This window comes from Pipistrellus hanaki (genome assembly GCF_964339955.1).
Source record: "Pipistrellus hanaki genome assembly, chromosome: 7".
NCBI lineage: Eukaryota > Metazoa > Chordata > Mammalia > Chiroptera > Vespertilionidae > Pipistrellus > Pipistrellus hanaki.
This window is the reverse complement of record NC_140509.1, coordinates 53,172,027-53,198,010: the sequence shown is the minus strand read 5'-3', so window position 1 is coordinate 53,198,010 and position 25,984 is coordinate 53,172,027. Positions and strand designations below refer to the sequence as shown.

General features: G+C 42.2%; 1 protein-coding gene across 2 annotated transcripts in view; it reads right to left on the bottom strand.

Annotated features, from left to right (window-relative positions):
* CRYBG1 (crystallin beta-gamma domain containing 1) overlaps positions 1-25,984 on the bottom strand; it is a gene marked incomplete at its 5' end in the record, with an annotated part of 164,128 nt that overhangs the window by 17,373 nt on the left and 120,771 nt on the right. For both annotated transcript variants that reach the window (XM_084890515.1, XM_084890516.1), the window contains 10 exons: positions 1,403-1,548; positions 1,646-1,772; positions 2,766-2,923; positions 3,826-3,861; positions 6,872-6,998; positions 14,468-14,607; positions 17,686-17,851; positions 19,774-19,892; positions 19,980-20,027; positions 22,995-25,365. In XM_084890515.1, coding sequence (XP_084746641.1) covers positions 1,403-1,548; positions 1,646-1,772; positions 2,766-2,923; positions 3,826-3,861; positions 6,872-6,998; positions 14,468-14,607; positions 17,686-17,851; positions 19,774-19,892; positions 19,980-20,027; positions 22,995-25,365 — 3,438 coding nt within the window. The remainder of the gene's footprint in view (positions 1-1,402; positions 1,549-1,645; positions 1,773-2,765; positions 2,924-3,825; positions 3,862-6,871; positions 6,999-14,467; positions 14,608-17,685; positions 17,852-19,773; positions 19,893-19,979; positions 20,028-22,994; positions 25,366-25,984) is intronic.

Here is a 25,984-nt window from a genome sequence, read left to right as displayed (position 1 = left end):
TTCCTGTTAAGAACGGAAGCCTCAGAAGCCCCTGGTGTCATTCTGCCAAGAGAGCTACAAGCAACAACCTATACAAGGATTTGGTAGACATGACTCACAGGGCTAGGCAGCACACCACACTGAGACACAGCTCAGATATCCAGTGGTCTGTGGAAGGCCCCATGAAGTACAATGGAGCTGAGGTTAGAATGATTCAAATGGCTTTGTACTACTCCTGACATAAAAAAACGGACATCAAGCACTTTCAGCAGAACCAATGTCAAATGATTTCATATAACCATGTAAGAATACTCTCACTCATGACGAATTATAACTGACATCAGCCTGGCTCATAAGAATAATGGCAGAATTCCTTTTAACAGACACCTTCCTCCCCCTGTCCCATCCAGTATCTGTGCCCATTCTTCCTGATGTTCGGGAGCTGCTCACACCAATCATATATAAGTGGTTCCTAGGGGACTGAAACTACATCTCAGCTCCAACGATGGGCACATAGCACAGCCACACCATCTCCCTGGCTCCGGTGACAGACTGAGGCAGGTTCACGGGACTCAAGCTCACAGAAGCAAAGTCACACCTGGAACTTCTGTGGGAAAGAGAAGCCTTCCCCCCCCCGCCCCCCCCCTCCCCCCCCGAGGTAGTGAGATGGAAGGACTAAAGCTAGAGGGCGCTGCCAGGGGCCACCAGAGGGAAGGGCCTGCCTAAGGTGAAGACAACACAGAAGATTCCCAGAGAGACAGAGGCCACGTCGCCCTGATGACGGTGTCGGAGCCCCTGCCTCCAGCCATGACCGCAGTGAACCTTCCACAGGACATTTCAGTTATGTAGGCCAGTGAGTTCCATTCCCATCACTTATACCAACCCTGGTTGGCTTGCAGTCACTTGCATCCCAAAGTGTCTTGACTAATCATCTTTTAATAAAAACTTAGTTTGGCATTATTAAAGCATTCAATTGCTAACTCCAGGGACATTGAAACAATTAGTTTTATGTCAAAATAATAGTGGAGAAATATAATGGGGTAGGTGTGGGGCCACAGGAAAGTGGAATGGGACAGAGTCTTTCATGTTAAATCATGAAAAACCTCAGGTCTTTCATGTTAAATCACTGTTATTACTTGATTCCCATCATAAGAAATTCATGAGATTTCTCCACGCAGAATGACAAGGGAAGAGGATCTGTGCATTTCTATCATAAACCCCAAAGCCTACTCTAATATTCTACTACACATGAAAAAATGAAACGAGAAAGATTTTAAAAAACAATTATGGAAATGTAGTGGCGGGAGGTATTAAAGGACTGATTTAATATTTACTTTAATTCTCTGTGTCAGAGAAGGTATGACTTTACCACAAACCAAGGTGAAACCAACGTTTAAAATCCAGGTTGGGCTATTTCACTTACACTCCACTCAGGACATTAATAGACTGTGTCTTCACTCCATATCCGGTCTCCATTAAATTAGCGACAATTCCCAATACATCAATACTGGAACCTTTGGATCCAAAGTTTTTCTCACTGTACATTATCATGTGAGCATTTGAAAAATCCTATTGAAGAAAAAAAAAAATCAAAATTCAAAGGTTAGCCATTTGGTGTATTATCCTAAAACACCAAGTATTAGCCATTATCTTTTCTTTGACTTACACCTAATATAGGTCGTAAAGACTGAAGTTCTCCATCATAACCTCCCCAATCTTTCCAGTCCTTGTATTCTCCTTCTTCAAGTAAGTACTGATGACCTGTAAATCCAGACTTTTCATAAGCAACCCAACTGCAACAGAAAAAAAATGAAGCAGAAATTCTTAGAATTGTTAAAATGTTTCCATTGTATATATCAGTTTCATTGACAAATACAAATACTTTTAAAGCTACAAAAGGCCCTAGTCGGTTTGGCTCTGTGTTTAGAGCATCATCCCATGGACTGAAAGTTCTGGGTTGATTCTGGTCAAGGGTACGCATCTGGTTTGCAGGTTCGATCCCTGGCCCCGGTCGGGGTGGGTCCAGGAGGCAACCAATCAATGTGTTTCTCTCAGATGATATTTCTCTCTCTGTGTCCTTCCCTCTCCTTTCCACCCTCTAAAAATAACTGGAAAAATATCCTTGTACAAGGATTAATAAAAAAAGTAAATGAAATTCTAGATGGGCTCAGTCATTATGATTATGGGAATTCTTTTCTAAAATTTAAGCAACTAACAGAATGGCCCCTAAGAAAACAATCTAAGAAACATATCAATGTTCTGTAAAGGAGGAGATAGGGGTGTGCACAGGTGTGTGTGTGTGTGTGTGTGTGTGTGTGTGTGTGTGTGTGTGTGTTTAACAAGAACTGACTCAAAAGGACATCAGCAAATAAAACTGGATAAACTTTCTTCAAATAGCAATTAAAATATTATGTTTTTGGCTATTTACAAGACCACATGCAGTGTACTTCCAAAAGAAATATGTAAGATCTAGAAAGTACAAAATATGATCATAAAAAAGTGAAAAGCAAATCAACAATTCCATAGTTTGGAACATGACATTATTAAACAAGATTGCAGACCTGGTCAATCTGGATGGGCCAATATACCAGCCTTGCTCAGCTGACTGACCCCAAACAGCCCCTCCAAATGCTGCTATCCCATCCAGGCCACAACTGGCTGAGGAGAACACATTTGAAATTTTCCCTCCCATCCCATCCGGAATGTTTTTTTGGGGCGGGGTCGTGCGTGTTTATTACTTGATTAAAGAGGAAAAGGAAATCCTTCGGTCGTGCCTCTCTACTTACATGCCCCTGAGAACTTTCATGGATCCCACTGACGTCAGCGGCAAGCTGGCCTCTCCATCGGTTTCTTCTGCTTCGCCTCCTTCCATGACAAAATGATACATTTCTGTTTCCAGTTCCATCCGTTTTCCCTCAAAGAAAGGCTTTTCATAAATAACTACCTGTAACAGAAATGAGGTATACCAGACACTTGTGAGATGTTAACTATCTCAACAGCTAAATGTTAAATCAGTCATTTAACAACACGAAGTCCTGGAACACAAATTAAAATTTCTCATATTTTAAAAAAATTAATGAATGGCAGTATCTTATAATTTTAAAAATCTGAACTTTTTTCCAGTCAGGATATAGCCCAAAGCTAAGGTTCAAAAGACAGTTTATAAATAATTGATTCTTGTGTCAATGTCTAGATCTGATATTTAGAATTTCTCCTAGGGCAAACTAAAGAACCAGAAGGTTCTAATTTGTTTTTAAAATGAAACAAACTAGCCCTGGCCGGTGTGGCTCGGTTGGGTGTTGTCCTGTGCACCGAAAGGTTGCTGGTTTGATTCCTGGTCAGGGCACATGCCTGGCTTGAGGGCTGGATCCCCAGTGGGAGGTGTGTGTGTGTGTGTGTGTGTGTGTGTGTGTGTTTGTGTATAGGAGGCAGTTGATTAATGTTTTACTCTCTCCCTTCCTCTCTCTCCCTCTGAAAGTCAGTCAATATTACAAAAAGGAAACAAACTAGAGATCAAACTATATGTCATCGATGTGGGAAGCAGAAAGAGCCCTTTGGAGTTGGGAGAACTTGTCTTGAAAGCTTTTTCCTAACCAACTGGCAAGCAGCGCAGGCCCTACAATTAGTAAATACAACTACAAAATATAAATGTGATGCAACAATGAACCTTAGAGCCATGGAGGCACGTGCTGTCAGCGACAGCTAGAGCCATCGGCAGCACCTCCCGCCAGAAGGATGGCATGTGGAAGTTGGGATAACTTCCTGCGGGTTGAGCTGTAAAATCACACAAGTGTTCTCTTCATAGAGACAGAGTGGAAATAAAATTTAATATATACATAGTTTTACCTTTGGATCTACAGGGAATTCAACTTTACGGCCACCCTGAAAAGAAAATTACACAGTGAGTGAGGAAAGGGTCTTTTCGGTGATACATTATCTTTTTATATTACACATGTCAGTTTACACCACCAAACCTCGCAGAGAGGGAACATTCCAGTTTGTTTAAATTTAGATTGAGACAGCTCTCAAATTCCCAAGCACTCAGATGAAGACACGAGGAAGCTGGTCTGGGGCAGAGGCTCACAGACTGGCCTGTAAGCTGCATCTACATGGCTGTTTTTTTCTGACTCAGTAACTTTTAGTTGTTTTCTTTTTAACTCAGTAAATTTCTTTATAAAAAAAAAAAAAATGCAGCCCAGCCAGTGTGGTTCAGTGGTTGAGCATCATCTACCTATGAACCAGGAGGTGCCATTCGCTATCAGGGCATGTGCCCAGGTTGCAGGCTCGATCCCCAGTGATGGAGGGCGGGGGGGGGGGGGGGGGGAGTGGGTGTGCAGTCACTGATTAGTAATTCTCTATCACTGATGTTTCTTTCTCTCTCTAAAATCAATTTTTTAACAATGGGTATTTCTCACTTCTCTTAAGAAACAGTCCTAAGATCTGACATCTCTGGACCCAAATTCTCACAGGCAGCAAACTTCACCTCCCGAACTTATAATACTAACCCTACGCTGTGCTCATCCTCCAGCCGGGATCAGGCTCCGGCCTGCCTCTCTCCACCCTCCTTCGGTCCACTTCCAGCCAGCCTCACTCATGTCTATTTGCTGCCCTGCTCCCAGAGGCATTTGATTTTGCAGCCCATGGCTTACAAAACTGTTGAAGTTCATATAAGCTCACAATATGATCTGGAGGACTCTTGAAATAATTAAACTGTTATGGCCTATGGGGGTTGTTATACTTTTATAATTAAAAACTTCTTACATTCTTTAAAATTCACTAAAAATAAAACATAGAAGAGGGTTTATACAGGAATATTAAACAGGGTAAAGTTAAAATAAGCAGTGGGTAAGTCTGGATATTTTTCACCAATACTTATTTAACAGCTTTAAATAAACAAATAAAAAGCATAGCCTATGATGCTCAATTGTACCAAATGACCTGTAATTATAAAGGAATGTGCTTGATTTTGTCAACAAACTACAGCTTATACAACCAAGTACCCTTTTCAAAAGTAATCCAATTCGAATGCTATCAACTTTACAGTTTTATAAATTACCACTAAAAACTGCCTTGTAAATTAGGGGCAATTCTCTGATATACTCACACAACTAACAAAAGTCTGTTCTTTGAGCGTGGGTTTAGTTTTAGAAAAAAGCCCCAAATCATTTACAATAAAACCAGCAAACACACAAGGTATATAACCACAAGCTCTGGCAGCAGGGGTGAGATTAAGATTTAAAAAGTTGTCTTCCTGAAGTTCTCATTTATTTCAAACTGACTCAGAAGACAACCGCAAAGTGGAATTTCAAAACCACGTCTGTAAGGAGAGCCTCCCTGGTGCTCGGCAGGTTCAGGGAGTACCCGCCACACCCACCCTGGCACCCACCGCTCAGCACGGGGACAAGGCAGTTGCAGCCTGGATCCTCCCAAGGCTTAGAGTCTGGCACAGGAACCAGACAACAGGGCACAACACGGGGTGGGAGCGGGGAGAGGCAGAGCAAGCACAGGCCCTCTCCATGGCAAATACTTGGGAAGACAACCTTCATTTAGACACCCAGCGCCAGTGCCCCCAAGGGCTGCCACCCAGCCCCGCCTCCTATCACTCCAGCTCGCCCAGCCCCGCCCCAGCTCTCTGGGCCTTCTCTGACATCCCCATCCAAAACCAGCCATCTCAGACGCAGCTCGATTTATCCTCCCAAGTATCCCCTTCCCCATCACATCACCAACAAGTTGGAGTTTATCTGTCCTGCCTCCTGTTTTCCCAGAAAGGTTCAACTGTGTCCATTTTCTTTACTTCCTAAGCCTGCCCTGTGCTGAAGCCCGTGCACACACCTGGGGCTCCGCAGGGCTGAGAGTGCCTGAGGGCAGAGGCCCAGGCGGCTCCACATTTTTTCACCTAAAGCATCTAGCAGGTTATCCTGCTGCAGGCAGTTAGACAGACAGACGTGCGCAGAGCAGGGACCATGGGCCAGTGCAGAAGGTCACCAGGGTGGAAAGCAAAGGACAATCAATGGCAGGATGGGACCTCACCCCCAGGGTGACCTTTCCTCCCTTAGCATGAGGTTTTAACCCCTGACCTTTCCTCCCTAGAGACAGCATCTAGGTCACAGGTGTATTTCAGCTCCAGGCCCAGATAAACAGCAAAACCAGCCACGGCTGATGTCAGGACCAGCTGCATTTAAAAATAACGCTCTGCTCTGGTGCAGGCCGATCAATCAGCGGAGACCACAACCCTGTATCCATGGATGGTTTAAAGTGTAACTATCCATGGATACACCTGGAAGGCTAAGGAATATTCCATTAAGATCTTTCCCTAGGACCTTCCCTAAAATCTTCACCCTCAGAACCCTGGGGATGGAGGCCCGAGTGCACATTTCTTCAGAAGCACACCTGTGCCATCCCATCCCTTTCCTTCCCTTCCCTTCCCTTCCCTTCCCTTCCCTTCCCTTCCCTTCCCTTCCCTTCCTCCCCTCCCCTCCCCTTCCCACTTTCCTCTCCCTCTCCCGCCCTCCCAGGCACAGCGCCATTAGCTTACAGCGCCATTAGCTTCCTCACGCCCAAGCTCCAAGGGCCCTTCCTTCACTTCCATAACCTGTTTCCTAAGCCCATTTCTTCTAAGAATTCCTTCTTCTACCTCTGCGATTTACCAAGTAAATGTTCTCTTACAATCTGGGAACCAGCGCCTCACCCTCCTCAAGTACCGAGGTTGCTGAACCCAATTTTGATCTGACCCACCGGTCAGACCGCTGGTGCCATTCCCGCCGTCTACAACAATCCTGTTATTTCTGCTTTGTTAGTCTACTTCACTGCTTCCAAGTCACATCCTGTGCATTAATGGTGTCAGGCTGGCAGAGAACCGCCCGCTCCAAGCACAGTTACATTTCACTCTTACCATTTTCAGAGGCCGCATGGATCCAATGTAGGCCACCTCTGTATTCCAGAAGGACAAGTCAGGGTATTCCCCAGGCTCCAGGACAAATGGGACACCCAGAAACCCTGGTTCTTCATAAACCAGCCATCTAAGTAGCACCGGGGAGAGAAAGAAACAGACAATGCGTCATCTATTTCAGCACACAGAGCCCCCTGACAAGCAAAGAAAAGGACCAAAGCGGATGTGGGTGCATCTGCATGGTGTCCGGTGATGCTCAGAGCAACATTAGACTCAAGGAATAAACCGTTATACATGCCTCTTCTTAAGAATCTTCGCTTGTCACCTTGGTTGGTTTTGTCCATTTAATTTATATGATGAATTGGCTTAAAGTGTAACCATCTCTATTACTTACAAGTGTTAAAAGTGCATTTGATCCCTAAGCCACGTGGTCAGGGCTGGCTGCCCGTGAAGTCTTTACCAGCACATGCATCTGATCCTCCCTTTGCTTTTCTCATGTTCCCAATTTTGGCCCAAAGGCACATTTTATTGGGTGATAGTTATTGTTAAAAATTCCCCTGGATAAATCAGTAATTCTTTAGGCTGCAGTTCTCTTGTTGCTTGGCGTGTTTTACAGAGGGAGGCCCTGACTAAGAAACCTCAAGCTGTGTATTAAAAGGCAACATCTCATTTGTAACCAAATAATAGGATGTTCCACTTACTGGTCAGTCACAGCGTCAAAGACTAATAACAGCTAACATCCGCCTAGAGCTCGTAAGGAATGCCACCCAGACCCTCATCTAATCCTCAGCAATGTGATGAGGAAGGAGCCCCACTGTCCTCGTTTCACAGACGAGGGGAAGGACACTGCCCGGGGCCACACAGCTGCAAATACCAAGCACAGGGCGATCCCCGCTGACCCAGACCCAGGTTCCTAATCACTTTCTCATGGCAGTTTTTTCATTCCAGGGCGTGGGTGTAACTGACTCCGCAATGACTCAGGATCCCCACTAGGAGCGTGACTACGCACAGTGCTGGCCTGGGGGAGGGGGGAAGCTTTCTGAGTTCTTGGATTTTTATGGCTTTTCAATGCCACACCCTTTTATTAGGCTTGTCAGCTGTCACTTCTCCTTCGCCAGGGGACGAGCCACCTCACCCTCCCCTAATGGGCTAGAAACCAGGAAACCATAAACTCATGCCTGGCAGGACTGTCCCTAAAGACAGTGCAGAGTCTTATCCACTTCCTGGTCCCTGGAGGGTTCTGGGAAGGTGAGGCAGCTGGAGAAGTGAGTGCTACAGAAGACAGGTCCTATGTGCCCTCTTCATAAACAAATACGGAATTCTTGGTGATCACTTCTCTCCAGCTCTTTGTCAGCCTTGCCAGCGTCCCAGGGTGGGCACTCCACCATGTTCCCAGAAAACCACACCAAGGGGCTGGCTGCCGTGAAGTCTCTTACCAGCCCATGCATCTGGTTCTCCCTTTGCTTTTCTCATGTTCCCAATTTTGGCCCAAGGGCACTTGTTAAAAATTCCCCTGGATAAATCAGTAACTTCTTTAGACTCACTAATTATACAGGGATTTACAATCAAAATCCTACTGAAGACTAGCCAACACACACACACACACACACACACACACACAGAGAGAGAGAGAGGCTGTGTGTGTGTGTGTGTGTGTGGTGTGTATGTGGGGATCAAAACGAATCTAGTGTTAGAAGCCAGGATAATAGTTACAGCGAGAGCAAAGGACTACGAGGAGCAGGTGTGTAGAAGGGCTTCTGAGACACTGGTTTTGTTATTTCCTGATCTGGTTACACTTTGAAAATTCACTCAGCTATGATGATTTGTCATGCACCTTTTGGTACAAATGTTATATATATATACACATATATATATATATATACATATATATACATATATATATGTATATATATATATATGTCAATTAAAAATTTAAGGAAAAAAAGAGCTTTATCTTTTAAACACCACTGCCATGCCCCTACACCACAAGAAAACAGAAGCTAGGAGAGTGAGGTCCTTTAACCCATGTTTTTAGAACTCAGTGCTCTCACACACCTCATGCCCTAAGTAAACAATGGCAGTTCACCATGAATTGTGCTGTTGGGCTAACAAGCCAAGGGCTTCTGAGTCTGACTGCTCCCAAGTGAATGGGCTAAACTGTTCATAAACACAATGAATGGCTCCAACAAGTAACTGAGACTTTGAAATGATGCCGACCCAGTTCTTTAAGTCTGTCCTTTCATAGTCTGAGTTCTGAGGGGATTTATTCATCTGATACTAACCATTTCACTTTCCTGGAAACATGCAACTTAGTCACCTGACATTTATAGAAGCAAGTCATCTGGAGTGAAGGGGTTTGGCTAAAACTCTGAACACAAACTGACACCTTGAAAAGGCTGCTGCTCTGAGCGGCTTCCCGGTGAGTGAGTCCTGGGGAACTCGGGCAGGCATTTCTGGATGCTGATGGACTTTGGAATCTGAAATCTCATTTACGGAGTGTGATTCACTTTTCCTTAATTCTATTCCAATAAGATAGTGATTCATTTTTGTAAATTCTATGCCAACAAGTTACATTATTCATGAGGCCGTCAGGAGACGGGGAACTATCCTCAGGCAGTTATCTCAGTTTCCTTTATTGTCCCATGTACTTAGGTAGTGAGCTTTTGCCTAAATTAGGAGTAAAAGTACAGGCTTTTTAAAAAACAAACAAAACAAAACAAAAAACAACAACAACAACAAAAAAAACAAAGTACAGGCTTCTTTAAAAAAACAAACAAACAACAACAAAAAAACAACTAACAAATACATGCATACAAATATTGTTGAAGTAACAACAATACCCGTCTATTCCGTTATTTTTAAATAAACTTGTGTCATTACCCTTTTGGAAATACCCTTCACATCACACTAAAAGACTGGTCTTATCTTGTTCACTTGCAATTAAATAACAAACAGTATTTCCAGCTGGATCCCAAGTCTTATTCTCCATATGTGGCTACACATGAGTGTTGGCTATTTACAGAAACCAGCTGGATATTCAAAAGATTACATGCGAATGCGCCCACTTTCAGGTTATTCAAAAGAGGGTGAGCTACGGCTCTCAAAGGGGGAAATGTGCCTTTACAATGGAGAGGTGAGGGAGGCATCATTTTTACCAAGTGATTCAGCTTGGTATGGTTAATGGCAAGCTAGTTAGCACGTGCCACCTTTGTGCTCAACACAAGTACATGGGAATACTTTTCCTAAACCATTCAACCTGCATGTGATCATACCTCTAGACCTAAACCCTGATATACAGAAAATTCAGGCAACAGAAGAACAAGTTAATTGGTATCATGAAGAAATAGAGATGAGTCTAGTGTGAGGTATAGTCTCTAAGAGAACTAACCTAAATGCTTCAAAAGTCAGCAGCAGGGAAACCCTGACTGGTGTTGCTAAGTGGTTAGAGCACCAGCCCTCGCACCGAAGGGTCATGGGTTTGATTCCTGGTCAAGGGCACATACCTGGGGGTTGTAGGCTCAATCCCCAGCCTGGTAAGTCATGAAGCATGTAGGAGGCAACCAATCAATGTGTTTCTCTCTCCCCCTCCCTCCCACTCTTTCTAAAAATCAATGGAAAAAAATATCCTCAGGTGAGGATTAACAAAACAAAACAAAAGCCAGTGGCATGGGAAACAAAGACTTTGATTGGATCTTAATTATTTTTAAAAATCCATAAAAGACATTTCTGAAACAATTGGAAAAAATTTGGTTATGGGTTATAGATTAGACATTATCATGAATGAATTGCTAATTTCTTATAAGTGATCCTGATAGTTAGGCAGGATAATGTCCTTGTAAAGAGATGCAGGGTGAAGTACAGTGACTATTATATAGTAACTAGAGACCCAGTGCACAAAATTTGTGCACGGTGGCGGGGGGGGGGGGGTAAGGGTAGGGGTGGATCACTCAGCCCAGCCTGCACCATCTCCAATCCCAGCAGTTGGACTTCCCTCTCACAATCCAGCACCACTGGCTCCTAACCACTCACCTGCCTCCCTGCCTGATCACCCCTAACTGCCCTCCCCTGCCAGCCTGATCACCCCTAACTGCTCCCCATCGCCGACCTGATATCCCCCTAACTGCCCTCCCCTTCCGGCCTGATCACCCCTAACCACCTCTGCCTTGGCCCCCACCACTGTGGCTTTGTCCAGAAGGATGTCTGGAAGATTTCCAGAAGATGTCCAGTCTAATTAGCATATTACCCTTTTATTAGTATAGATAAGAAAAAATAAAGTACAGATATACTCATTGACATGGGTAATCTTAGAAACAATGTAGAGAGAAAGAAACAAGCCACGGGGAACTTTGATAACATTTTTATGAAGTTCAAAAGCAAGCACAACTAAAATATTGTAGGGATAGAGACTACAGGGCTACCCTATAAAGCAAGGGTATAAGAAAAAAAAATTCCAGAGACCTTATGGGTGTGGAGAGGGGCCAGGAGAATGGGGCAGGGTGGGCTGTGCAGGGTGCTGCACAGTTTCAGTAATGGTGAGGGAGGGCCTAAGCTGGGAGGTGGGCACACAAAGGTTTGTTTTATTACTAGGCTTCGTAATTCACATACATGCATCCATTCTTCTGTATGATCAATGATTTCATGATAAAACTGACCAAAAATATTGGGCTCTTAAAAATGTCCCTTGATTTCAGAACACCTGTATTCTCGTAACACTGAGTAAATGACCGAGCCTGTCTTCCATAGCTAAATAATGGTGTTAGAACAAATGGTCTTTATGCTTCCTCTGAAGTCTACCCTCACCTCTGGGAAGATGGCTGCTGGCATCAGTGAGCTATTAAAACGAAGGTTTAAAAACCGATTACACTCAACAGAATAGGAAAGGAAAATGTACCTTTCTCCCAAATAAAAATATGAAGACAAGTAGCCCTAGCCAGTTTGGCTCAGTGGATAGAGCGAACTGAAAGGTCCCAGGTTCAACTCCGGTCAAGGGCACATGCCCGGGCTGTGGGTTCGAGCCCCAGTGGGGGGCTTGCAGGAGGTAGGCGGTCAGCAGTCAATGATTTCATCATTGATGTTTGTATCTCTCTGTCCCTCTCTGAAATCAATAAAATATTTCTTTAAAAAATATGACAAATAATTCCCTTGTTTTGTGTATGTGTATCCAGAATAAATAGGCCTGGAATAAATTTCCTACGGAAATTTTTAAAAGTCCTTCACACAGCAAAGATCTTTCTTACACCACTTCAGGGGACTGGAGCACCAACAGGAGCTAAATGAGCTCAGCTACCTATTACCAGCAAATTCTCCGAGCCCCTCAGGACTGGCCTTGCCGATCTGTAAAATGCTAATGACCTGGTCCCGCTGCTGACCAATCAAGTTCAATGTGCCCAGACTTTGAACTGACACCCAAGACAGCTTCCTATTCTCCTGGAGGCAACAGAAACGAACAGCCAGAGAAGAGTTGCCTGTACCACGCAAGCCGGTCACACCCTGAAAGACAGGCTCTAACGACCACCCACGAGACAAGTCAACTTATTCTACGGTGCAGCTCACTAGGCTGCCCCTTGCTCAAGCCTGAGTCAGCAAACCTTCCGGCATGAGATTAAAATGTTATGGCAGATGCCTATTTCGTTCCTCTCTAAGGAAAGTGATATTCTCGACTTTCTTACTTTAGGTCTGATGGATGTGAAAAAATTAAAGGCACCAAGAGATGAAGACTTTTAATCTTTTTTTTTCTTCTTTTGTTCAGATTCCTCCTTCTCTTCCCAATCACTAAATATAGAAGTGGCCAGGGCTCAGATGGCTTCTCTGTTCTTCACACTCACTCCCTCTGAGGTCTCGACCTCAGCACAAGGTGTGAATGCCTTCACGCTGATGACCCTCAATTTTTATCTCCAGCCTCCCTCCAGGGCTCCCGCCTCAGGTACCCCGCCTCCTGGTTGGCCTCCACCCTCAATGAACAGCTGTCACGTCCAACCTCACATGTCCGACACTGACCCCCTGCACTGCCCCTCCGAGCCTGCTCCTCCACGTCTTCTCCAATCTTTACTGATATTTGACTGCTGGGCTATTGCTGTATAGTACAAATAATAACCCTGGGCTAGTTCAGAGGAGGCTCTTTCCAACATTAACAAAAGGAACACATGTATTGAACTAAAAAGGTGGCCCCCTTGAATAAATGATGTGACTTATGCTCCTGTTTCAAGATTACAACAAATGCTGGGGTCCCAAAGCCTGGATGTTTCTCAGCCCTTCACACCTCACAGACAATCTGTCGGCAGATGTTGTCAGTTCCACCTTCAAAATGTATCCAGAATCTGATCATTTCTCACCCGCCCGGCTGCGCCATCCAAGCCAACAAAACCTCTTGCCCATAGAACTGCAACTGCCTCCTAACGTGTTTCTTTGCTTCCGCCCTCGCCTCATGACAGCTTATTTTCTATAGAGCAGTTACTGACTTTCTGAAACACAGGTGAGATCAAACTCCATCAGCGATGACCCACGTCACTTCCAGTAATCTAAAATCCATCCCCATGCCTAAAAGGCCTGACATGACATGAGGCCTCTCTCCCATGGGCGTTCTAGCGTAGTTAGTCTGCCACATGTGCCTCCTCGGCTGTTCCCTAACCATGCCCAGCAGGGCTTTGCAAAGGCTGTGCTTCCTGCCCAGGCCACTCCCCTGCCCCTCCTCCCTCAACCATCCCCAGGGCTGACTCCCTGGCTTCCTCCTGGTGTCTGCTTGGCTAGTTAGACCTTTCCTGACCGCTCTATCTAAAGCAGCATTACCACTGTCCCTCTCTGTAACTTACATTTCTGTAGGATTTACCAGCTGACACATGACACATGCTTATGCAGACCCCCATTAATAAAAACTTTTCCACATTCTCTGAATACATGAATATTTATAAATTACATATTACCATTGAATCTATCATGAACTTATTAGAAAACATACACAAAAATGAAATCTCAAAAGGAGATTTTCCATAAAATATAAAGGATCTTTAGTGTTCGGGGCTGGGTGTTTTGCTGCATCTCAAATGTCTGTGTTTCATGTGCCCTCGGCCGTGCACTCCTCTTTAGAGGCCTGTCCTTCAGTCTTGCAGCCTGCACTTTCTATCCTCGTTTCTCCCCCGTTTGAGATATTCTCATTTCCTTCAAAATACTCTTGCAGTTTCCTGTGATTTGTGAAATCAACATCCTAGGGGCTGCGGGCAGCATTGTGTGAAACGTGAAGGGAAGTGCCACGTGTGCTGGCCTCTATCCCGGCTGACACATCAGGGGCACAGGCTCTGAATGACCAGGAAGGTAAAATCTCCTACTCGGCTGTGACTGAATCAGGTTCCTCTGGGTAAGGAAATCCCTACATGGAACATGCATTTCCCCCCTTACTTTTCCCCTAAGAAATCATTGTTTGTAAGAGCTGTACAGAAAAGGCAGAATTTTATGTGCCTTGTTAAAAAAAAAAACAACAACCCTTTTAGTCAGTAATTACTTAGCAACACAACAAATTAGAAACAGAACATTTTGAGTTTTCTTTCCAGTACGACACGCACCAAAAAAGCTTCATTGAAATTGTACTTAAAATAAAGCACTTACGTGCCCCAATGCACTTTCATGGAACAGGTCTTCTGCATCACACCAAACCCCTGCATTTCTTCAGTGTCATCAAAGTAGGAACTCATGACTCCCAGCCCTTCTTGCTCAGTAAATAAGTCAATGTGACTAACTCTGTAATCCTGAAAAATAAAAAATGCATGGACACATATAATAACTACACCATGCATGCATCTGTACAGTAAGCACATTTCCCCCAAAGAATTAAAATAAGCTTTAAATGTACTCACACCTTTCACAGAGCATCTGCCATTTTATCCCTTTCCTGTTTTCACCCAAGACTTAATAACAGGTGCTCTTTTGGGGCAGACACATTACTTTTACCATATATCCGAGTTTCAAATTCAAGCAAAGATCATCAGAAATATATTTCATTAGAGTTTTGGGCATATTTATTTCTCTCATCCTCACTGGAAAACTGCTGGCTTTCCTTGGTGACAGGAGTTTTAGCTTAGTTTGGTTTTTTGTTTTTGTTTTGTTAATCCTCACCAGATGATGTTTCTTCCATTTATTTTTTAAAGAGAGTGAAAGGGAGGGGGAGAAACAGGGAGGGAGGAACATCGATATAAGAGAGACACATCGATCAGTTGCCTCCCATATGCCCCCGTCAAGGCCAGGGATTGAGCATGCAAATGAGGTATGTGCCCTTGACCCAAATTGAACCTGCCACCCTTCAGTTCGAGGGCCAAAGTTCTAGCCACTGAGCCGAACCGGCTAGGGCAGGAGTTTTAGTTTCCTTGCTACGATGTGACCACCCAGCTCCAGAGAATCAGGTCTATAGAGTGGTTGTGCCAGGAGTCTTCCTGTTCTGTGCCCTCCCACCCCCCACTGGAAACGCTCTTTGACTGACCAAACTCCTATGGTGCCAGGCTGGTCTACTGCAAAGGCACAGTTATGGTGACTCACAGATCTCTGCACTTTGATCGCTGTTCCATGCCCTGCATGTCCACAGCCCATCAGACACTCTTCAAAAGGCCTCTCCTGGCTGAGTGCCTAAGTGCTAACCAAACCTCTCTTAATATTTGATTGCTTAGCTAGGTGAACCGATGTACAAAAGAAACAGTAACATTTGGGTTAGTTCAGGGGAGGCTCTTTCAAACATTAACACTAGAAACAAATTTAATGACTAAAAAGGCAATTCCCTTGACTATTTGCTGTGACTTATGTTTGTGTTTCAAAAAAAAAAACATAAACAAACTGTAATAATAATAATAATAATAATAATAATAATTCATGATATATCAGGAGCCATAAAAGTGTTCCTACCCTTTAACATGACACCCTTCATAAATATTTACCCCAAGGAAATAAAGCAGAAATGTATAACTTACTATGTGCACAAAATGTTCATGCAGCTTTATTTAAAATAGTAAAAAACAAGAAACAATCTGAAGCTCCACAGAGGGTAGGAAAAAAAAAAAAGGTGATGGTACATCACTTCAATGGAAATCCCAAAGGATGAAGACATGAAAAGCATTAACTTCATCAAGTCTGCGATTATCAGGCAATTTCCCTTCCCCCACTTTCTTAAATGTACCTGAATCTCCACCCACCATATTCGATAACTCCCACGGCTGCAAATCAGTGAGAGATGTTACCAATGGGAGTGTGATCCTCAGATGAATTGTATGGAAAGAGAAAAAGGACTGGGAACCAAAGTGGTAAGTGAAAAAAAAAAAAAAAAGGAAAAGAGCTTTGTGCCTGTATTATGATAGCAACCACATTAGAATATCAGCCAAGAAAACTTCATGATGGTGGGATTTGGGTGATTATTTTAAAACACTACTATATTACCAATTTTATTTCAGCAATAAATAAAAACTGCATATAAATTATTCCACTATGCCATTTTTAAATGGGGCTCCTCGTGTCTTTCTTAAGCTTTTTCATATTATGCATCGGCCTTGACGGGGGCATGTGGGAGGCAACTTTCTTACTCCTTCTTAGTCGTTCTCATTTTAGAACATTTATTTGCTCTCTATTGCACCCCAACACCCATCTCTATTACACACACAGTTTTTTTTAATTTTCTATTTGGAAAGTACCATTAATTACATTCTTAAAGGGAAAAAGGGTAAAGAATTATCAAATCTCAACAGCTACAAGAAAGGTGCTGCTACAAAAAGGAACCAAGGAAATTTTAACCAATCCATAAAGTAGCCCCAAAGACTTATTTTTTTTAAACCCACATAAAACGCCAGAGCCGAACTATCAAATGAATTATTTTTCCCAAATAGAACTTTTATAAGCCACTAAAAGTAATCAGAACTCACACGGCAACCAAAAAAAAAAAAAACTAAATAAAAGAAAAATCTGTTCATTCAGAACTTATCAAAACCAGGTAATTATATAAAATACATTTGGAAAAGGGATGGGGAAGCCAGGCATAAAAATTAACCTTCAAGGTTTATTGTGAAAAAGGTGACTAACCAATATTTCTTTTCTAATTCATTTTTTTAAATCATTATTTTGACTTTATTTTATTTCCTCTTTCCATTTTACAAAATTTCTTGGGGTGAAACTGGTTAACAAAATTATACAGGTTTCAGGTGCACAATTCTACAACACATCATCTGTACTCTGTATTATTCTACCCTAAGTCTCCGTCCATCACCATTTATCTACCCTTTACCCTCCTTACCCCTCCCCCGCCTCTCCCTCCCCAACAGCTGTCAGTCTGCTCTCTATCTATGAGTCTGTCTCTATTATGCTTGTTAGCTCATTTTGTTCATTAGAGTCTACATATGAGAGAAATCATGATACTTACCTTTTACTTTATGCTAAGTGAAATAAGCCAGTTTTTTTTAATTCATTTAAAATGTACAAATAGCACTAACCAGTTTGGCTCAGTGGATAGAGTGTCAGCCTGTGGACTCAAGGGTCCCAGGTTCGAGTCTGATCAAGGGCATGAAACTTGGTTGTAGGCACATACCCAGTAGGGAGTGTGCAAGAGGCAGCTGATTTGATGTTTCTCTCTCACCAATGTTTCTAACTCTCTATCCCTCTCCCTTCCTCTCTGTAAAAAAAATCAATAAAATATATTTTTTAAAAATAAGTATATCCATAAATACCAATCAAATATTTTCTTCCAAACCACTTATTCCATAAAATGAACTGTTCTCTCAGAGTAATACTCATCCCTAGCATTCAATAAGTATTTGCGGAATGAATAGATGGATTCTGGTTTTCCCATAACCTACCTGGACCACATGTCTGATTGAACCAATCACCACAGGTTTAGGAGACTCTTCCTCCTCTTTTCTTTCCAAAATCTCATCTATACCCCAAAGACCAGCAAGTTCCAATTCTCCTTCTTCTAAGGGGATAGAGTGGCCTTCAAAATTTGGTTTCTCATACAAAATCCAACTAAAAAGAATAAAACACAGCAAACTATTAGCCAGTCCTGGTGAGAGAGGTTTAGATTACTCAAATATTCTGGGTAAAAGCCACCCTGTACAAAACACATTATGGCCCGTTCTCTAACAGTGATTGCAACTGGCCCGTTCATGTGTGGCATGGACCTCAGGCTGCTGACTGTGAAGATCAACCCCACTGTGTACGAGCAGCTGTGCAGGTGCTGACCATACGAAGCAGAATTCGCCTCAGCAGGGGTTAGTGCCTGCCGAGATCTCCCTCTCAATATGCTGCTTATGAGGTTTATTGGATCTTGCGCTGAAGTTTGAAGCTGGCCACTGGATAGATCTCTCATGCAGGCCAATGTCAGGCACTGTCTGTGCTGGCCCTCGGCAGCCTGTGTGGAGCAGTCTCCGGGTGGCTTCTTCTATAAATCTTTGGTTAAAGACTCCTCTGCAGCTGGCCTTCCACTGGTTATTCGGGATGATTCTCCTTTAATTTAGTTGTAATTCCAGTGTGGTCCTCGTAGGAGGTGAGTGTAGCTTCCACCTACTTTTCCGCCTCCTTGAAATCCCTTCTCACTATGAAAATGTATTAACTCTCCCTAACACAAAAATTCACTAGAAGTTAGCTTCTGATAATTCGAGAATTATATCAGGACCTCAGAGAACATTCCACTATCAATATTAATGTCCTAGAGATACTAATGTTCTATAGAATTGCCAGTTAGTGGAGACTTAAAAAATGGATATATTGATACAAAGAACTACACATGTTAATGAAAAGCATTTTTTAAAATATCCTTTGTAACAATATCCAAACACTGAACTGGGGTTCTCAACATTTGTGGCTTAAAAAACTAGTAAGCTTTTCTTTTGGTTTCCATTTGATTAAATATGCAGCATCTTTCCTATAAAGTTTTAGATATGTTACTATATTTTTCTATATATGGATGTGGTTTACAATTGTTCGTATGAAAATGTAATAGAGTAATAATATAAACATAAACTGTGTTTTACTCACAACTGTAGACCTGCTTTTATCCACCTGAATTATGCTTTCAAGAAGAGGGAAGCCAACAAAAATTGAAAAAACAACAACAACCACAGAACTCTTATTAAAAACAAAATTGTTATACAAAAATTTAATGTTATTTTCAGTCTTTAAATTTAAAAACAAAAGCTACTTATATTTTCTAATGAATATGTTGAATATATAGAAAAATATAGTAACATAAAGATGCTGCATATTTAATCAAATGGAAACCAAAAGAAAAGCTTACTAGTTTTTTAAACCACAAATGTCGAGAACCCTATCTCTTTATTTCAAAGAAGTTTACAGATAGGTACCAAAGATAAGTATTCATGACTCATTAAGTAATTTTTTTAAATGTGTTTCTTAACCCAACTTCCTTTGTATATTCTAGAAGCAATTAAACTGGTAAAAGAATGTTTTCACTAGCTTCTTTCCTACCTGTTATCAAAAAGTTGGAAAATAACTTTTAACTTAGTCCTTCACTGAACAATTATATAAAATGTTAGCAAAATGTCTTTCCTTATGGAATTAAAAAAATCCTACCAACGTAAATAGTATAATTCTTATCAACCTCACTAAAAGTTCATAAGCCAAATGTATATGATGGACTCTGATGTTCATTAGCCCAAACCAATGTTATGTACATGAGGTACATGGGAAAGAAATGCTACACTTTTCTGATTTTTCTAGAAAAAAATATGTTTCATTCCTGTAACCAGAAACATAATTAGAAACCATATTTCTTTGTTATGAATTCCGTTTAATATTCACTGGGACTAGTACTGTCTGCCCTTGACATTGCTAAGGGCATAATTTTGAATTAGGACTGAGGGCCAAAAAGGTAATTAAAAATATAAAACGTAAGCCCTATAGTCAGGAAGTCAAAGAGCCAGCCTTACCAGCCTCTAACAACTTTCACAAGCACCACGGGCGAGAGGCTCCAGGAGCTGCAGTCCTCCGTGTCACTGAAGACTTCAATGCACTCCTCGGAGACCTCCGGCTCCTTGTAGATCACCACCTACGAGAGAGTGGGAGTGGTCACACTTCTTCCTGTTCTTTACCGGACAAAAATAAAAGCTAGACTAGAATCAAAAAATAATCTTACCTTTCCAGGTCGCGGGTTGATTTTAGTTTGGACACTTCCTCTAAGCGTCTGTATTCAGATGAACAAAACCACAATAAATAGTTAAACTTTGCGTACCAGTCCTCATTTCTCTTCCCATGATCCTCTGAGTATGATCATATTCACCTCACAATTTGCCAATTTTGAAACAAGTCTCCCTTGATCTAAGTTATATTAAAAGTCTCTGAGTCTATACTATTAAGAGCTTCCCATGCCCAAGTGAAGTTGCTGTTCCAATTTCCCTTCACTTAAATGCCTAGGCCATTTTCACCAATCTAGAAAATTTAGGCCTCAAGAGTCAGATCTATGTTTTACATGAATTTACAGAATAAGAACTCAGCAGATAATAACTCAAAATATCTTGGTAAAACCTCAGATAAAGAAAGAGAGATTATAATGTATTAATCATTTATCTAGAATGAGCTGAATCAATTTTATGTGTTCATATACACTTTATTTGAATCTATACAGTTTTTTTCATAGTAACATCTATCATCACATAACAACTACTAGTCTTAATAAAAACATGTTGATGAAGCCCTGTCCGGTGATGAAGCCCAGTCGATTGGAGTGTTGTCCAAAAGGTGGCAGAAACCATTCCCAGTTCGGGTACATACCCAGGTTGCAGGTTTGACCCAAGGTAGGGGCATGTATGGGAGGCATCTAATCAGTGTTTCTCATATCAATGTTTCTCTCCCCCCTCCTTCTCTCTTTGAAATCAATTAAAAATGTGCTTATGGATTATTTCACAATGTACCTTGTAAATATGAAGACCAGTAAAACCAGAAATGCATAACACAATAAAAATAATAATTATACGTGTAAAAAAAAGATAAAACATGGACTACTTTCAATGCCGACCAGGATGCCTACTCTAAGGACTGCCTTTGATCTGATCACTCTTGCATCATGCCAGAGTAGAATATGCCCAAGAGACCAGAGGAAGGGCTCAGGAAAGCATTATTAGAAGTCAAAGTGGCATTTACTTATTTATATATGCACATTAGAAATAGAGCAGCTGAAGAAAATCCTGAAAATTAAAACAAAATTCAGGTAACACATAGAAAATAGAATAGTTACATATAATCAATAAAGCCCAAAACTTAAAGAAAAACAAAGGGGGTATAGAGCACTTTGTTTCTCCTTTTTACCCCATTTTGGCTGTTTTTCAAGAGATTCCACAGGGAAACTGTATATTCTGTTGTCAGACTCTCCAGACTGTTGTCAAATAAGAGAAGTGATCAAGAATGATGAAAAAGAGAGAATAAGGCTGTAATGAACAGGAAATAGCCCAGTGGAAATTTTGTGACTCAGAGAAATACTGAAACATTTTATAATTTCTCTGAGTTATAAATTAAGTGTTCCCCAAAGAGTGGTCCAGGGACTCCTGGAGGGCTCCAATGTGCTTTCAGGGAGTCCATAAGATCAAAACCATGTTCATAGGAAGAAGAGGCTATTTACCTTTCTCTCTCTCTTCACCTCATAGGATACAATGGCATTTCCCTGAGTGTCCATGACATCAATGCCATGATGGCTAATGAAATGTACACCTGCGTGTTCTTGTACTTTCTTACTTTTGTTAGTGTTAATGTCTAACATAATAAGTTCTGAGAAGTAAAACCTATGTGAAAAAATGCTCTTTGGAGTCAATAATTTTTAATATAAAAGCATCCTAAGACCCAAAGTTTGAAAACTTTTGAAAAGAGGGATCTGTACCTTCCGGAAACCCAACTCTATCTATCTATCTATCTATCTATCTATCTATCATCTATCTATCTATCAAATATCTTTTTATTGATTTTGAAGAAGAAGGGAGAGGGATAGAGAGATATAAACATCAATGATGATAAAGAATTACTGATTGGCTGCCTCCTGCACCCCCCACACAGGGGATGGAGCCCACAACCTGGGCATGTGATCAGACCAGGAATCGAACGTGACCTCCTGGTTCAAAGGTTGAGGCTCAACCACTGAGCCACACACTGGCAGGACCCAACTATATATTTTTAAAGAGCTTCCAGAATTACATTCTAAGAGAGGCTTGGGGCAAAAGCCAATACAATAAACTGAAACATGTGGCAGTGCCCCAGACACATGAGGGAGGGTGCCAGGTATTTTCTGCTTGGATAAACTGTTTCAGATGATTGTCTACACTTGACAGATGGCCTGGCTCATAGGGTGGGCAACAGGAATAGAGAGGTGCACTCACGTTTCTGGGCTAACAGAGCTGACCTCTAAACCTTATATTCTGTTTTCCTTTTTCATTGTCTTCCCTCAACTTGAGTATCAAGTTTGGTAACAGAAAGGCACAAATTCACATAAAAAATTGGATTAAGAAAACATCAGCAGTCAGACAGAAGAATATGGAGAAGTCGTAATTGTTGCTCAAAACCATATTTTGCTGCCAATATTCAAGGAAAGAGCAAATGTAGCACCACATTTTTTACTCCTCAAAGCCCTTGTGGGAAAAACACTCCCCTGATGGAAACTAACTCCAAATAAAGAGAAAATACTTTCTCAAATGCATAGCAGGCATCTTTATTACTACTTTTGGAAAGAAAGAGTGAACTTCACAGCACAAGGGATTAGGAATAAGGGTGGCTGCTTCACAAATCTTCAAAATTCTAACTATAATACCGTGTATTTTTAGGCAAAACTAGGTAAGAAAAAACACACCATCTTGTTCTGTCTCTGAATTCTCAGGGTATTTTATCTATACCTTTCCTAATACAGCATATAAATTCACAAGTATCTTAAAATATCAGTAACTTATTTTCCCTGTAAGACTACGAATACCTTGAGAACAGAATCTTAGTATCTTTTCCTTGTACCCTACCAATCCCTTGTACATAGGTTTCCAAAGACATGCTCGAGAACTTAAAAACTGATTGTGTTCAAGCATAACCATTTCTAAAAGAGTAACATGACTTGCTCAATGTCCCTCTCTGCTCTCACTTTATAAGTACCCCAAATAAATGATCATATGTTGCTACTTACTGTTGGATCTGATAATGGCATTCCGGAGAAAGAAATGTTTGGGTCAAACCGTCTGGATTTGAAAAGACCCATGAAGTCTGTGTCACTGTCCCCATAGCTCGTCAAGTTCGGTTTCAGAGCGCTGTCAACGTGATTCGCCTTTTCCGCATCATCACCGTTCTTCGGCTTTGAAAATTCAGAAAATTTCGTTTCTGGCAAGTGTAGGTTGCTTCGTGAATCCAGATCCTTTTTGCTTTCCTCCTTTGGCAGGTATTTTTCCATGTAGCTTGGACTTTTCAAGCCTGAGTGAGATGCATTTGACGAGTCGAAATTGAAGACCTTCAAGAAGTTGTTGGGCGGAAGATGGGGCTGTTCTTTTTCTGAAGAGCTGGGTGGGGCACCCTCAGCCACAGGCGGTAACACAGGAGACCGAGAAAGAGAAGTGTTCTGAGAAGAGCTGAACGTTGTGGTCATGGCATTGACTGACGTCACAGAGGGAGAAAAGATTTTGTCTTGTGGTAACGAAGACAACATGCTTGAGAAAAGTGCACTTTTTTCTAGCCTAGATCTCTTAACTCCACCATTTGGGACCTCCCTGTTCTCCTTGTCATTCGTTTCTGGATTCACCAGAGGTCCATCCTTCCCGTTAGCGTGAGCGTGCAAGGACTTGAAGAGGATACTCTGTTCGGTGGACATGCGTTTGGACCTCGGTGTGGACTTGGGGTCTACATTCGGCATCAGCTGTAAAGCCGGTGACATTTCTGGCTGGCTTCCCTTTTTCTTTCCCAAACCAAAGGTAAACACGTTGGGATCAAGCACCTTTTCTAAATGGTCCTCATGGATGGGAGGCATGACAAAGTGAGGGGTGGGAGAGTTTGGCACCCTGGCTTTCTTTTTCTTCTGAGGCACACAAGCATTGCTGTCCATCTTTTTGATAATTTCAGTGAATTTTTCCATATCAGAAGAGGAATCCAGTACACTATCATCACTACCACCAGAGACATTCAAACGACTGGCAGGGCTGTCCTGGCCATTCACAACATTCTGATCTGGCCTCTGAGGAGTTTCTAAATGATTTCTGCCACCGGGGGAGTGAGGGGGGCTGGATTCAGCCGCCAGGAGGGCTCCGTCGCCCTGACTTTGAGCCTGGGAAGGCAGAGTTTTCTCTGATTCTGGCGGCATGACTTGTGGGCCAGATTTTGCTGCATGTTCCTCTTTGCGATGAACGTGTTTGGGTGATGCACTCTTATGGCTCAGTACTTCCTCTTTCTGGGGAGCACAACTTACAACGGAAACCACTTCAAGTTCATTATTGTGACAACTTGGCAACTGCACTTCTCTCACTTCAGAGCCATCGGAGATGATCTGGGAGCTTACATCCTGGGTGCTCTCCACGGGAAGCACGAAGGACCTGACCTGCACCAGGACCTTGGATGGACTCTCAGTTCCCACAACTTCCGGGCTGTGCTCTGTGGACAAAGGAGAGCTTACTTCTCCTCCTTCTCCACCTCCTTCTCCTCTTTCTCTTCTTGCTCCAAGTTTGGAGGGGGCCATGTTCTCATGATCCAGATGAGACACAGGCAAGATACACCCACTGTGGTTTTCTGATACGTTTAGATCAGGGCATGGAAAACTGCTCAGGGGAGCTTCAGCACACGCGTCTGTGGGGATATCCCCAGGAACGGGTGCAGGCAGTGACGGAGGCTGATTAGATGATTCAGCTGGGGGCTGTGAGTCAGAAAATGGATCCTGTGGTTTTGGTGTGGCTGATGGTGAGTCTCTGGTATCAAGAAAGGAGGGACTGTTTTGCGCAGTCTCAGTGCTGTTTTCAAGTACAAGTCTTTTGCTGTCATCAGCCTTTGAGTCGCCCTCTCCTAAGTGTTTGTGGTCCTTGACAGGAATCAGAGCAGTAGCCACTGGGTCAGAAGGGCAGTCAGCATCTCCTTGATCACCATGCTGAAGCTGAGGGCCAAGAGCTTGATCCTTGGTGGGCTCTCCTTCCATCCCTCTTCCTTCGGGACTCCCGGTCGCTGGGAGGATCTCTTCAGAGAGAATAACTTTAGTTTCTGCAGAGGTTTCCTTCACCAGGACACCATTGTGGGGACTACCTGGCATTACTTTCTTTTCAAGTTGCTCCATTTCCCTTGTTTTTTTGGCTAAATTCAGCTTCGCCCTCCCGACAAATGTTTTATTAGAGGCAAGGGTGTTCCTTGTGCCTCGAATGTCAGCGTGTTTTGGGCTACTGTTTACCCGTTTGTTTTCAAATAAGGAGATTTTGGTAGCTGTGTTTCCTTTATGAACTGGCTGGCTCAGTGGATTATGCTCATTTCCCAAACTCTCAAGATTTTTAGGAGATTTAAGATTTAGTTCCACATGCTTAGGCTTGGCAGGGCTGCAAGAAAAAAAGCAATATGATACAGTTACTGACCTAGTTTTAAGAAGTGAACATACCAATTTATTATAAAACTATGAAAAACCAACATTTTCCTGGTATGTAACTTTTTTTAAAAAAAATGAAAAAGTCTTTAAACAATTCTAAATACACTATCAATTCTTTTTAATCAATATTTTGCTTCAGTGTGAGGGGTAAGAAAATTATATAATTAAGAAAGTCTAGAGTTGAGAAGTTAGCAAGTTTATCAAGTACCTCATCCTATATAATAAAGAGCAAATATGTTAATTAAACTGAACAGCAGAACGACCATCCACATGACCTTCCTGACGAAGCTGGGGCTGCGAGGGCCAAGCCCCTTGCATGAATTTCATGCATCAGGCCTCTAGTATGTACATACAGTGCTTGGCACTAGAGTTATGGTAACTTAAGGTCTCAAGAACATTAGAACAAATTTAAATGTTTAATGCACTCTTCTATTTTAAATACGTAAATGATTTCTCTAAATATCAACTGTGTAATTTTTATTTCTTCATAATGTATATTATCCTAAAAAAATGAAGTTATAAAAAATATGTACCTATTATTTACCACTTTCAATATTTTATTTCCATTATCC